General features: G+C 29.9%; 1 protein-coding gene across 1 annotated transcript; it reads left to right on the top strand.

Moving 5' to 3' along the window:
• The first annotated feature begins 4,086 nt into the window (after positions 1–4,086).
• kraken (serine hydrolase like 2 kraken) lies at positions 4,087–13,128 on the top strand. The gene is made up of 5 exons (XM_014439036.3): positions 4,087–4,586; positions 4,695–4,855; positions 7,943–8,175; positions 11,768–11,957; positions 12,506–13,128. Exons 1-5 carry the CDS (start codon positions 4,526–4,528, stop codon positions 12,755–12,757), a joined length of 897 nt encoding a protein of 298 aa, XP_014294522.1. The 5' UTR covers positions 4,087–4,525; the 3' UTR covers positions 12,758–13,128.
• The last annotated feature ends 287 nt before the right edge of the window (positions 13,129–13,415 follow it).

Raw genomic sequence — 13,415 nt, 5'->3', positions numbered from 1 at the left:
TTGAAGATGGCTGGAATAGCCGAAACGTTGGACTAGTAAGAAATAAAGTGTTGAGACAGTATTGGATACAATTTGTGGTTTTATTTAATAAATAATTACTTTGTCTCAAAAAATTTTGAAATAATATTATTTAAGTTAAATTTATTGTTTATGTAGATGGTAGATAATAATAATTCTCTGAATCCTTATTAGTTACCATCTACTTTCCTGATATTTACGTTTCCTTTCATATGGTCTATCTTTAGTTTGTTCCTTTCATAAGTAAAATAGTTTAAATGGATTGTTATAGCCGACCGAAATACACAAGTGTGTGATTACCTACATTCGTTACTTTTTATGTTATCCAAGCATTTGTACAGGTCTTGGATTTGCGGCAAGAGCCAAGCTTGTAGGTCAAGTATAAATGTTAAAATTGAAGAACTAGGTCTCGAAATCAATACGGATGCACTTTTTGGATATTTGCATGTGTCTGGCAAGTATTCGACAATTTCAGTTCAGGGTATATCTCGCAATAAATCGATATATGATACTTTTTTATTAGTCAATATTTTGCCACTTCTTATCTATCTCACAAAAAAATAAAACAACACTACGTCTACAATTCTGCGATATCACGTTGAATCTGCTGTGTGAATTTATTCTTATCTTTTAGACCCGTCTGCCTACTGAGTCACGTGTGTACAAATATACGCATATCTCTTGGAAAAAAAAAATATTTTATGATGCAACAGATGATAATTGCCGCTCATATTATTAATAAAAGCCAAAACTGCCTTGTGATTGTCAAACATAAGCAAATTCGTGAATGACCAAACGTGTACTTAGGTTAATCGGTTTGGCTAGTATAAGTTAGCATAAATTTGTGGCCACCTGTAGAGTGTCGGTTTTGGGCACAAATCAAAGGGAACTTGTGCTGCTTCCACACGTTTGTGGACCTTGTAAAACCTTGTTTTAAAACTGCCAATGGATAAATATTTGTGATTTCTGTGTTTTAATTAATTAAAGAACTTTCCCAACCTTCACATTCAATAATTAAATGTATTTTAAGATGGTATATTTTAAAATTCTATTGATTCGGTGTAAATACTTTGTTTTAAATCTTTCATTTAAATATAACAGTTTATTTAATATTTAACACAGCACAAATATAACATTAGGGGCATTGAAGATATTGTGTTAAATGTAAAATGTTTTCCATGTTAAATGTTATAATATGTTATGTTAGGATTGTGAGCAACCTAATTTCATGTCATGCTAAAGGTTAACTGCATAACAGCTCCTAGCGGATTTTCTGAGCAACTCGTTTTATAACCTCTCCTTCCAAAATTTCATGTTATTGTTTACTTCTAAGTTTTTATTAAAGTAATTTATTACAACACGTCTGAATTGTTTGAAAAGTGGAAGTTGTGTAAAAGTTTGGCTACTGAGTGCCTTGTTGATCTTCCGACTTGTAAGGAACTGAATCAAAATGACTAATTGACAACTGCCCCTTACTCCATTATTATTGTCATTCATTGCTTTATTAGTTTTAAAAACATCCAAAACAATACTAACACAATCAAAGCACAAAATACTAGCAAGTAAGTTAACACGACTACAAATAAAACGGTGACGAGCTCAGCTGGTCTGTTTGCGCCACGTCATTCTCCATTTAACAGACCTAGTAACAGATTCATAAACACGTTTATGTTATATCGTTTTAACATGGTAAAAGAAGGAAATATTTCTCCATTTAACATAAGTTTTCCAATTAATCATGCTTTAACATGTTAAACTAAAGATCATGAATACCCCTATTATAAAGACATTAGGGTTATTCATGATCTTTAGTATACATATTAAAGCGCGTGAAATGGAAAAACTTATGTTAAATGGAGAAACTTTTTCTTCTTTTACCATGTTAAAAACGATATAACATATAACATGGTTGAGAGTCTGTTAAGTCGTCATTCACGCAACAGACTAGATGTGCTCTTCATTATTTTGTTAGTTGTGTTAGTTAGTTATAATAATGTAATTACAATAGTCAATTAGCTCATCTTAATTATCTTCCTCACAAGTTAGATCAACAAGACATCAACGGCCAAACTTTCACTAAAGGCATGTTGTAATAAATTACTTTAATCAAAACTTAAAGTAAACAATAACATGAAGTTTTGGAAGGAAAGGTTATAAAAAAAAACTGTTCTGAAATCCGTCTAGGAGCTCTCATGCAGATACCACCTAATATGACTTCAAATAGGACTGCTAACTATCCTATACTTGTAATGTTTAACATGGTAAAACATTTTACATTTAATATAACATTATGGATACCCCTATTATATGTTCGGTAATTAAATCAACAAGTATCTTATAAGAAATGTAGAATGAAAGTTATATCAAAGTTAATATCAAAATTAAGATAATTTATTCATTTTCATAAAAAATGATTTTTTTCATAGCTATTATATTCCAATCGATTTGTCTCTTTCAGAAGATTGATAAAAAAAAAAAAATATTACTAATTTTATTAAATGATTTTTATTATTGAAAAAAAAGCATTACAAACATTTCAGTAAATTATGTCCACAATTTTTTTTAAATTAAAAAAAACCTCAAATTCCATTTTTCAAAGAAAATTAAAATTAGAAATTTAGATTTAATGCCCTTATAAGGGCGAAATTTTCAAACGAAGAAAAACATTTCAAATGTTTTATTTTATAAGTCCGGTTCTAATTTCTTTAATTAAACACGGTTTGTATGGTATAAATTGCAATTGGTTTGTAAGGTGCAGATTATACAGCCCTAAACCACTGCCAAGTTTGGTGTAGAGTAAATACGAAAATTTATATTTCAGGGTTTCTCATATCACAGCCCTCGAAGAATGGTGTCGTAATTGGAGGATTAAGATAAAGTCCAACAAATCCCATAAAATCACCTTTACCCTTCGTCGTAAACCTACCGACCTCCCTTCAGTTTCATTTAATAACGTTACTCATACCCCTGTAGAACAGATCCGCTACCTTGGACTACATCTGGACAAACGATTAACCTGGAATCCTCACACAAGACTGAAAAGACAGGAAACTGCACGTTGATTTCGACTATTATAGCACTTACTATACAAACCGTCTAAACTTCCAATCCATTACAAAAGACTGGTATACGTGATAATTATGAGGCCTATCTGGACATACGGAGCTGAGTTTTGTGGCTCTACTTAACTTTCGAATTCCTCTCGTATCAAATCCTTACAATATCAATCTTTAAAATCATACATAAAGACCTTAATGTTCCCTATGTAACCAATCTAGCCCAAACCAGATATCAATCCTTCCATTATAAACTCCCTAACCACCCAAATCCACAAGTTTCTAACCTTGCATCCTCTTCCATTCCTGACAATCCTCCGAGGCGCTTAAAAAGAAGATGACCACGAGACCTTCTAATGTAAAATGTCACTAGAGTGGCACTAATGGGTAGTTTCTCTACACGCCTGTAACACTCCATTTTAACTAAGATCAAATTTACTGAATGTATTATATAATATAGAGTGGTAAAATTCAATAAAGATATTAAAAAAAAAAAGTTTCTCGATGTGCTAAAATCGGATATGAACTTTGTTTCACTCCAGAAAAATCTTTTACCCCAGTTCGATAGTTCAGTCAGTGTGAATTGTTTGAATATAGTACAAGTATTGAAACACAATGAGGGTTTTTACTTGTAAAGTATTCATATCATATAGATAATCTAATTGTCTAATAGAATAAGAAAAAATCAACTTAATCGGACCAGTATAAACGATTATACAGCGAAGTTAGCTGTTATCATTTATGTTACTATAGTTACAGTCTTATCACTTCATCTATATATTATTTGATATCAAAGTTTCATAGCGTTTAATTAATTTATATATATCCTCAAATAAAGCAATAAAGAAGTATTGCCGGCTCTGCTTGTAAGTAATAAAATAAATTAATTAAAACCAATAAATTAAAAGGTTTTTAATTTTTAGAGGTTGTAGTTGCGGGCAGGAACAACAGATGGTAGCACCAGTCGGGTATGACATCAACACCTGATTAACCTTGAATTTATCTTTTTGTTTTAACATTTCAAATCTCTGATGGGATCACATGTACATCATTTAGGGGGCGAAAGTTGTTTATTTAACAGCAACTACACGGGTATTTACTCGCGAATTATATCTGACACATGTGATGTGTCGATATTACCTGACGTAATAATCGTTTTTAGGTAAATTACTCAGAGAGTCCTTGGATCGTGCCAGAATCACGTGAGGTTCGTTAGCGTAACAGTGACCACAGATTTCCAGTGTACTATCAGTGATAAGGGTCAGCTGGTCGCGGCGCGGGGCTCAGTTTGCATTGTCACGGACCCGGAGTGTTTTTTTCCTTTTTCTCTTTGTGCGACTCCATGAAGGATGTACGTTCCACTCCACAACACATCCAGTCTCCTAGGTGGATGTCCTGATTTAAGGAGTGCGGCAACATTTTGAGTAGTGTCCTGTGTCAGAGAAGATATCATGGCTGGTGAGAGATCTTTCAAAGAAATCACCATACCAGTTCCCTGGGGGGATATTCATGGTAAGTGGATGAGTTGTGGGTTATTGGGTCATAGCTTGTGACTGTCCTACTTGTGAGTTATTTTTTACTCATGTTAGTTAATTTAATAATGGAATTATTATTCATCAGGGAAATTGTGGGGGCCAGAAGATAAGCAACCTATTCTCTTTCTACATGGATGGCAAGACAATGCTGGTTCATTTGATCCTTTAGTTGCTTTATTGCCTGCAGATCTAGCTGCATTGTGCATAGAATTTCCAGGTCATGGTTTTTCATCGCAGTATCCCAAGGTGTGTACCTATTATTTTTTTTTGTTCTAACCTCTTAAATACGTATTTTATAATTTAAATAATGAAGCCTATTTCTTCCTTTATTATCTACTTCTTTAAATGTTCAAGTTATGAGGTTTTATTCCACTCCATCTTCCAATCTATACTTGTTGTTAATCTATACCTTTGCGTATTGTTGTGTTTCATATTAAAATTAAACATCTTTTGTTTTGTTTTCAAAGCATTCTATCTAGGCTATGAGGCTGTTATCAGTGTTAGTTATTAGCCTTATAGTTTTTAATAACATACTTTTTAAATTTACCTTATACCGACAACAAAGTTTTAATTTAATAAAAAATCTGCTTAACACACGAAGATACATGGCCACTTCGGCCATCTAAAATCTTTATAAAATACAGAAACTAGCTAGTGCACTTCATCTGTAATATCGATATCCAAGGAAATCAAACCACCAACTGAAATGTAAATCATCAAATAATTTACATTCAGGTTCAGTGCTGAAGTATGAAAACTCAAGATGAAAAAATACTGATCCCTCTTCATTATGAAATTAGACAATTGTATATAACTGAATTTATATTTTCATCATGTCTATTCTAGTTCAATATTTAATTCCTACTCTTTTTTTTTTTTTTTATTCATGTACTTTTAGTTTTTATTTATAATTAATTAGTTATTATTTCTACAACCTGTTTTAATTGTATAATTTCATTTATTCTAGATAAATACTTTTTTTTTTGGTTAAACATATTCCTCGTACATATTTAATTATTACAAAAACAGAAATATATGTATATGGGAGCTGATTATTTAAATGCATTCACCAGGTTTAATTTATTAACTTCACTTTTTTAGTTATTTACACACATATTTACTTTTGTATATATTTTTTCTCTGTTTTATAGTTAAGAATTATTTTTTTATTTAATACAATTAGTTTATAGAGCTTTTCTTGTCATAAGAACATTTGATTTTTTTTTTTATATTTGTTTTGTTTTTTGTTCTTTATCTTTTTAATATTCGTAGTATAATACTATTAACATGTTTCAATGTCAACTCCACTTTACATACATATAGTATGCTGTTTTGCATGGAGTATATACAATTTTAAATGAACTCCTCTGGCATAGGCTTACTATGGACTTGTACTATTATACTGTTTAACTTCTGTAATACCAGTAAGAGACATGCCATTTTGTAATTCAAAGCATTATTACTCGTACTTTGTAGTTTATATGCTTGTATTTAGGGACTAATACTTTTAACTTTCATTTTGAAACAGACCTCTGGCTGGTATGATGTTTAAAAAAATTTGGCAATAGAATTATTATTTTTATATAAAGTATGACAATAATATAAGGAAAAAAATTGATATCAATTCATAGTTCTGAAGATAAGATAAAGTAAAATGCTGAAAAGTAAACAAAAATTTACATTCTCTTAACTTGAAATTTTTTACTTATGAGCCTGCCATAAGTATAGTAAAATTAGAAAATATATTTTGAACAGTGGACCTACTCTCCAGATTAATTTCTCAGTTTATTAAAAGACTGTTTTTGGAGAGCTCTAGCAACTATGTGCGATGGGCTACACTGGAAAGAGCTCAGTTGGTTAACATGTGAGGGATTAAAGCCATGCCACCGTTGTTTAAAGTTTGATATGATTGTTTTGTTTCTTTAAATATAATTACTGTTATGTTGTTTTAAATTATTGACTTGTTAAAAACATTGTTTTTAAAGCATGTAACTTATATTTTTTTGGTATTAAGTTTTGTTATTTTTGTGTTTTAGTTAAAATTGCTCACGGGCTTTGACAGACGGATATTTTTCCATCGTCTATGTGTTTTATATTGTTTAAATAGATTAATTTTTTGTATTTTTCATTAATAAACACATTTCATTCATTCGTTCAACTTAAAATTTATATTATTCTGTCAATTTATAATATAAGATCTTTACAATTTATTGAATTATAGTTACTAGTTCACAAAACAAGCTCCAATGTTGAAAATTTCAAAAGCTACACATTTTATTATTACTGTATATGAAGAAGATGGTCAGGGTTGCGATCAAAAAGGAAGAATTTAATATATTTTAATTTATAAGGTCAACTATTATATATATTATTATTATTATTATTATAATTATTATTACTGTTTTAAGCATATTCCTCTTGTTAAAAAGGGATAAACAAACCTCCTAAGGGAACTGTTCCCAACATTTTTTTGTCATGGACTAAAAAAATTTCAAGCACCCTTGTTGAGCAAAAAAAAAAGTAAATAAAAATGTTGGCACAATTATCATAAGAGCTGTTGAATATGTAAGAAAAACAGTGCAAGGTGTAAATACTTTGATCTACTGTATATTGTCTGTTTTAATTTTAATTTTTCATTCTTTGTAATATTTTGAGAAAGTGGCATTCACTTGCGACACCTCTGGCACAAGCTTGGGTCATCCCACCATGCTGTGGCATGCACTTTGGGAACCACTTCTTTTTCAATGGGGATCAAGCTTATACTGTTTAAGTAAGTTTTGTATTTAAATCGAATCCTAGATTGGAGCTTGTTTTTTGAACTAGTGCCAAATATTAGATTTTTATGTTATATTTATAAATGATTTTCCATATTTTTCAAAATATAAAGGATATAGTCAGGGGTGCAGTCAAAAAGGAACAAAAAATAAAATAAATATTTTTACAATGTAGCATAATTAGATACAAAAAAGTAAACTAAGGTAGATTTAAAAGTTATATAAAATAACAAAAATAGATAAAAATAGTCATTCTTATATAATTTTCTTTTCACATATATTAACATAATTTTCAAGCCTACCTTAGTTTATTTTTTGTATCTTATTATCCTACATTGTCAAAATATTTATTTTGTAATGCTGTTTTAGCCCTGATAAAGCCCTACAAAGTGGGACGAAACATCAGCAAATAAATTGTTGTTAACTACTTTTTGTACCTTTTTGACTGCAATCCCGATGATCTCCTTCATATTTTAAATTTTTATGGAATCAATTCATGAAGTCATTCTTTCAACTGAATGAATGGCTCAAATAATATTTCTTTCTTGATTTTTTTCAGGGGCAGATGTACTATCTCTTTTGGGATGGCCTTCATATTACGAGGCGTGTAGTTAAACATTTCGGTTGGAGTAAGGTCTCTATAGTCGGTCATTCACTCGGCGGCGCAGTTGGATTCATGTATGCTGCATGTTTTCCCGACGAAATAGATAAATTAGTCTCTTTAGATATTGTTTGCCCGAGGGTTTCTAAACCTGAAACGCTAGTCAAATCAACCGGGTCATCTATTGATACGTAAGTTTTCATTTTTTTTTTTTTTTCAATTTTTATTTATGTTAGTAAAATTTTCTGAAGTTTAAACAAATGAAGCTTACAGAAGAAAAATGATAAAAGTCCTTCCTTTTTTTTTTTTTTTTCAATTTAACAATATTAGTGTCATCTATTAGAGTCTAATGAAAGCTTTCTTAACAACTATGCATTTATTTGATAAAATCGACTAGGTACTTGGTATTACAAATATGATATGCAATACTGTGAAAGAGATATAAGGAGGTTACTGTAATTTGTTGAATTAAATTGCAAAAATTTTTTCTTGCTCCTTTCATATGTTATTGTTAAAACATAAAATTAAACTAACCCATTATGAGTTAGGGGTGCAGTATAAATACTGTTACTAGACCAATCATTGTGCAAAGAGGTGATTTGGTCTGAATCGCACTTGACTGCCAGATTTTTACCTAATAAAGGTACCCACTATATGAGGACTCCCGAACACAGGATTGACTCACAGTGAAAAATAAATTAATTATCTAACACAACCAGGTTCGAACCTGGATCCTTGGAGTTGTAGCGCAGTGCCTTACCAATAAGCTACCTCCCAAGAAAGAAAAAGAACAATATTATTTTAATTAAAATTTACCATTTTCTTATTCAGTTATGATTTTCAAGAAAAATTATCAAAATTTTGAAATTCTGATTTTATGGTTGCTAACGCATATTGTATGCCATGTTTGCTCCTAATAGGGTTCATTTTAGTATCATCTAATCTAATAATTATGAACAAAAAAAGTTAAGTGTATGGATAATGATTTGCATGTTTTAGTCGATAGATATGCGTAACAAACTTATGAGACACCATTGTTGAACTTTGTAGCATAACATTTGCATAGTTATGTTCTCTCAATAGGTTAGACCTTGTTCTATTGTCAATGCCATCTTAATAATAGACTAGGTCATTTTATATTTTATTTAATATTCAAAAGCAATTATTATTATTAACCTCAACTCATTGTGTCTATTCATCATGAGTCTCTTAAATTTAAATCATCATAGTATATTTATTGTTGCTTATAATGCAAACTAAAACGTGGGAAATTATTTATAAAATTATCTTTAGAAGACATGAAAATACACATTATACGCCTTTACAGCTATACCAAGCCATAGGTGATATAAAATAAATTAATATTTAAAACTGGAAAATTAAATAATGTTAATTGAGTGAGGAGTAAATATTAAGTTTATAAAATTAAAAATCTAATTTATATTAGAGGAAATAATTCAATGGTTTCGTAGACACTCCCTCATTACCCTCCAATGCTTATAGAGCTGCTGATGCACTCCACAAAAAACATGACTCACAGTGGTATTTACTTTAGTCACTTGATACTGAAGTGGATCTCTCCTTATTATGAGATAATCACGAATCGAATGACATTGTCAAATTCTGAGGTGTGTTACGATTAATCACCTCATTTTTACATAATATGACGAGACCTAAGAACTTACTGTTGATTTTAAGTTCAATATTATCTAATGCAGTCTTTGTTCATTAGCAGTCACATAAACAATAATAAAGAAGAACAATTTATTATAAACAATCATTTATCACATTAACAATAATAGTAATATAATAAAAAATTCATTTTCTAGGCAATAGACATTAATTCATTAACTCTTTACTCTGTCACTGTAAAATGTGACTAACTAAAGTATTAAGAATCTGAGTCCGCACAGATGCAACTACCCATTTCATTTTTATTTATTCGGCAAAGTATAACAAATTTGGTTCGACAAGATGTCAACATCTATGAAACAAAATTTTAAAAAAATTTATAATGCAGAATTTTTATTTTTAACAATTTTAACCAATCGAGAATGATGTGTTTATAGTTGTCCGTTGATTCAATATGAGGAGAAAATGGTTGGGGGTGCGTTCAGTAAAGATACACAAATAAGTAAAAGTTATTTATTTGTGCCAACATTTTGATGTCAATTTCAAGGCTAAAAAAAAATGTGAAAATATATTTAACAATAAATCAAGTAGATAGTAGATGATACTAATATAAGATAAAATATAATACTGTAGAATTAAAAATTATACAAAACAAATGATTAAAAATGAGACAGTACTCATTTAAATGAAAAAAATAACATAATGAAAGGAGTGGAAGGAAATATATATAATGAGCAATTGAAATTCAAATGATGAAATATATAAGTAATGATATATGAATATTGAAAAAAAAATTATAATTTTTTTTATATCAGGTTGGATGTTAGTAAGAAAGAAATGATCGTAATTAAAAATGTTTGAAAAACAAAACAATAAAATAACACCTGGGATTGTGTTAGATATAGCCTCTGCAATGCTTGAATTATTAAGATATGAGGAGAATTTGGTCGGGGGAGAGGTCATTGAAGATACACAAATAAGTATCTTTCGACCTGAATTTCAGGCCTTCATCAAAACGAGATAACAATCTTAATTCAGAGAATAAGAAAATAATATACTTATATTATAGATTTAGATAGTAGATGATACTAATACAAGATATAATATAATACTTTATAAAATAAATAATAAAAAAAAGTTATTAAAAATTTTGTTTTGGTCATATTTAGTGGAGGACCTCTCCCCTCTCCCTCCCTCACTTTAGATAGAATTGGCTAGTGGTTGTTTACCTGTTGATTGCCTCCTGTATATCAGAAATGTGCTGGTACGGTGTAACAAAAAAAATAAATACAAAAAAGTGAGGCTTTAAACCTTCTCACTGATTGACTCTTAATATTATCATATTTACCTTTCTTAATACCTTTTTTATTTCCTTGAAAGTTTTATGTTTATAATTAAATAGTTAATCACTATCGCATGTTTTATATTTGTTGCCATTTCATCTATTAATGGTTACATTAATTGTGTTAACCTTAAACTGCTGAGTTCATCATTTGGATCATTGTCTCATTTTCTAACCTTGATTTCAAGGCCAAACAAACCATTTGTTCTTTATCTTGATGTTGTCATTTTTTAATCCTTTCTATTCGATTGATTGCTACCAATTTAAACATCGGTTTTAATCCTGTAAACGGTATTCATCATCATGTTGTATCGTAAATTGTTATATTCTTTTAATATTTGTTATATCTAACTATCTAACAGAGATGGGCAAAAATTAGCTATAGTTGATGAAACTAATAGCTAAAATTTCCATGAATACGACCCTTAATCATGAATGAATCATTGATAAATAAATATCGTATTCATGGCAATGTTAGCCATTAGTTTCATAGTTGCCCAACTCTGAGATCAACCCCCATTTTACTAATTATACAACTGTTTATTTAATTGTACTACTTGTTGCTCAAATTGTATAAATGTAATTTACACGTCTTCTATAGTTCAGATTTTATCATTTTTTCCAAATAATGTAAGCAGGAAAAAAAATAAATAAATAAATTCACCATCCCAGAATTTTGATTTGTTCTACAATTTATTAAATCTTATGTGTAAAATAAAATATTACCCGGTGATCTCTAAAAACTTTTCTATATATTAAAAAGAGATATATTTTTATAATAAATGATTTTTTTTTTTATTATGTTTTAGTTTCTTGAAGTATGAAAACTTGCTACCAGAATCGCAACCATGTTACAACTATGATGATATGGTGGAAATTGCATTGAGCGGTTACAGAGGTTCCGTCACGAAGGAGGGAATTGAGATTTTGATGAAAAGGGGAATGTCTAAAGTAGTAGATGCAGAAAAATATAAGTTTTGCAGAGACATTAGACTTAAGGTTTGGCATTTATATAATACCTATCATATCTTTATAGATGCAGTTGTTTTATTTTGCTAATTATTTGCTAACCCTTTAGGGACTATGAACTGATTTATCAGTTCAAACATGATGATCCCTGTCCCAATCCCTGGGGTACCTCCAGCCATAAATGCCGTAGAGAGGAGGTCGTACTGACTAGGTTCAGTATAGGTCACATGAGGCTCACTCACTCCTATCTTATCTCAAAACAAACTCTTTCAAAATGTCAATATTGTAACAACAATTTGACAATTAGCCATATATTCCAGAAATGCCCCTATTTCACGTCCTCAATAGCTTAGAATTGAACCTGAATATTTTGAAAACCCTTAGAGACTATGATAAAACAATAAAATAAGTTTTTAAAATCAAAAGATTTACTGGCACAAGTATAACTTCAAACAGACAAACAAAAATAATAAAATAAATGTTAGCAAAATTAAATGTCATTGGTGACGAGTGATGTTTTATGCCATTAAACAAAAATAAACAAACATTAGTAAGGATATTATTCTTTTCTATTTCAGGTCGCAGGACTGGGAATGCCATCATTAGACATTGTCCTAGAAATGGCGGACAAAATAAAATGTCGTTACATGAACATTCGGGCAACCGATGGCCTCAAACTGGAAAGCCCGGAGGTCTACCCAATGGTACTGGAACGGTTAAAGGCAACTTGCTCTTCTTTTGCTTATCATGAAATTGAAGGCACACACCACCTCCATCTCAATACTCCTGAGCTCATCGCACCAATCATCATTCCGTTCCTTAAGTCGTAGGCTTTAATGTGCTCTTGTAATGCTCTGCTTATTTAAATCTCACTGCTATCAATTTAAATATAACCCTAAACTGGGCTTTTGGTTTTACCTTTGGTATAGTGCTCATTATGTTTAATAGTTACGATAATGCTGTTTAAGAATAACCAAAGCTTTTTTTTTGGTGCCCAAAGTAAACAAGCCCGATTTAAGGTTAAGAATTAATGTTAGAATCACTCAATCATTCCTAAGAGGACATTTAAAATTGATTGTATGGTGCTGGTATTTAGTATAGTTTATTATTTATTGTATTTATTTAAAAGTATTATTTATATGTTTCTTTTTCATCTGTAGGTGACCGAATCTTGTGATAATATAGTAAGTTTCATGACATAGTTAATGTTGTGTTGATTGACGAACAATTTTTTTTTTTAATATTCATGACTATATCTAGTCTTGTTCATCAATTTAGTTACTTCTTAATTTAAGTATTTATTTGTTTTTTGTTTTGTTTTTTACGATCGATGAAAGTCGATGACTTTCTTACTTTCTCATAACATTTATGAGTTTTAACATGTGGATTTTTAAAAAAAAAAGACAAACATGTTAACAATATTCAATTATTAAGAAATCAAAGATTGTTGTTATTTATTGAAGTTCCTTCTAATAAAAACATTAATTG

This window comes from Halyomorpha halys, unplaced genomic scaffold (assembly GCF_000696795.3).
Source record: "Halyomorpha halys isolate HHAL.00 unplaced genomic scaffold, Hhal_1.1 Scaffold73.1, whole genome shotgun sequence".
In the NCBI taxonomy this organism is placed as follows: domain Eukaryota; kingdom Metazoa; phylum Arthropoda; class Insecta; order Hemiptera; family Pentatomidae; genus Halyomorpha; species Halyomorpha halys.
Note: the sequence above shows the minus strand (reverse complement) of the source record. Positions and strands in the feature narration are given on the sequence as shown.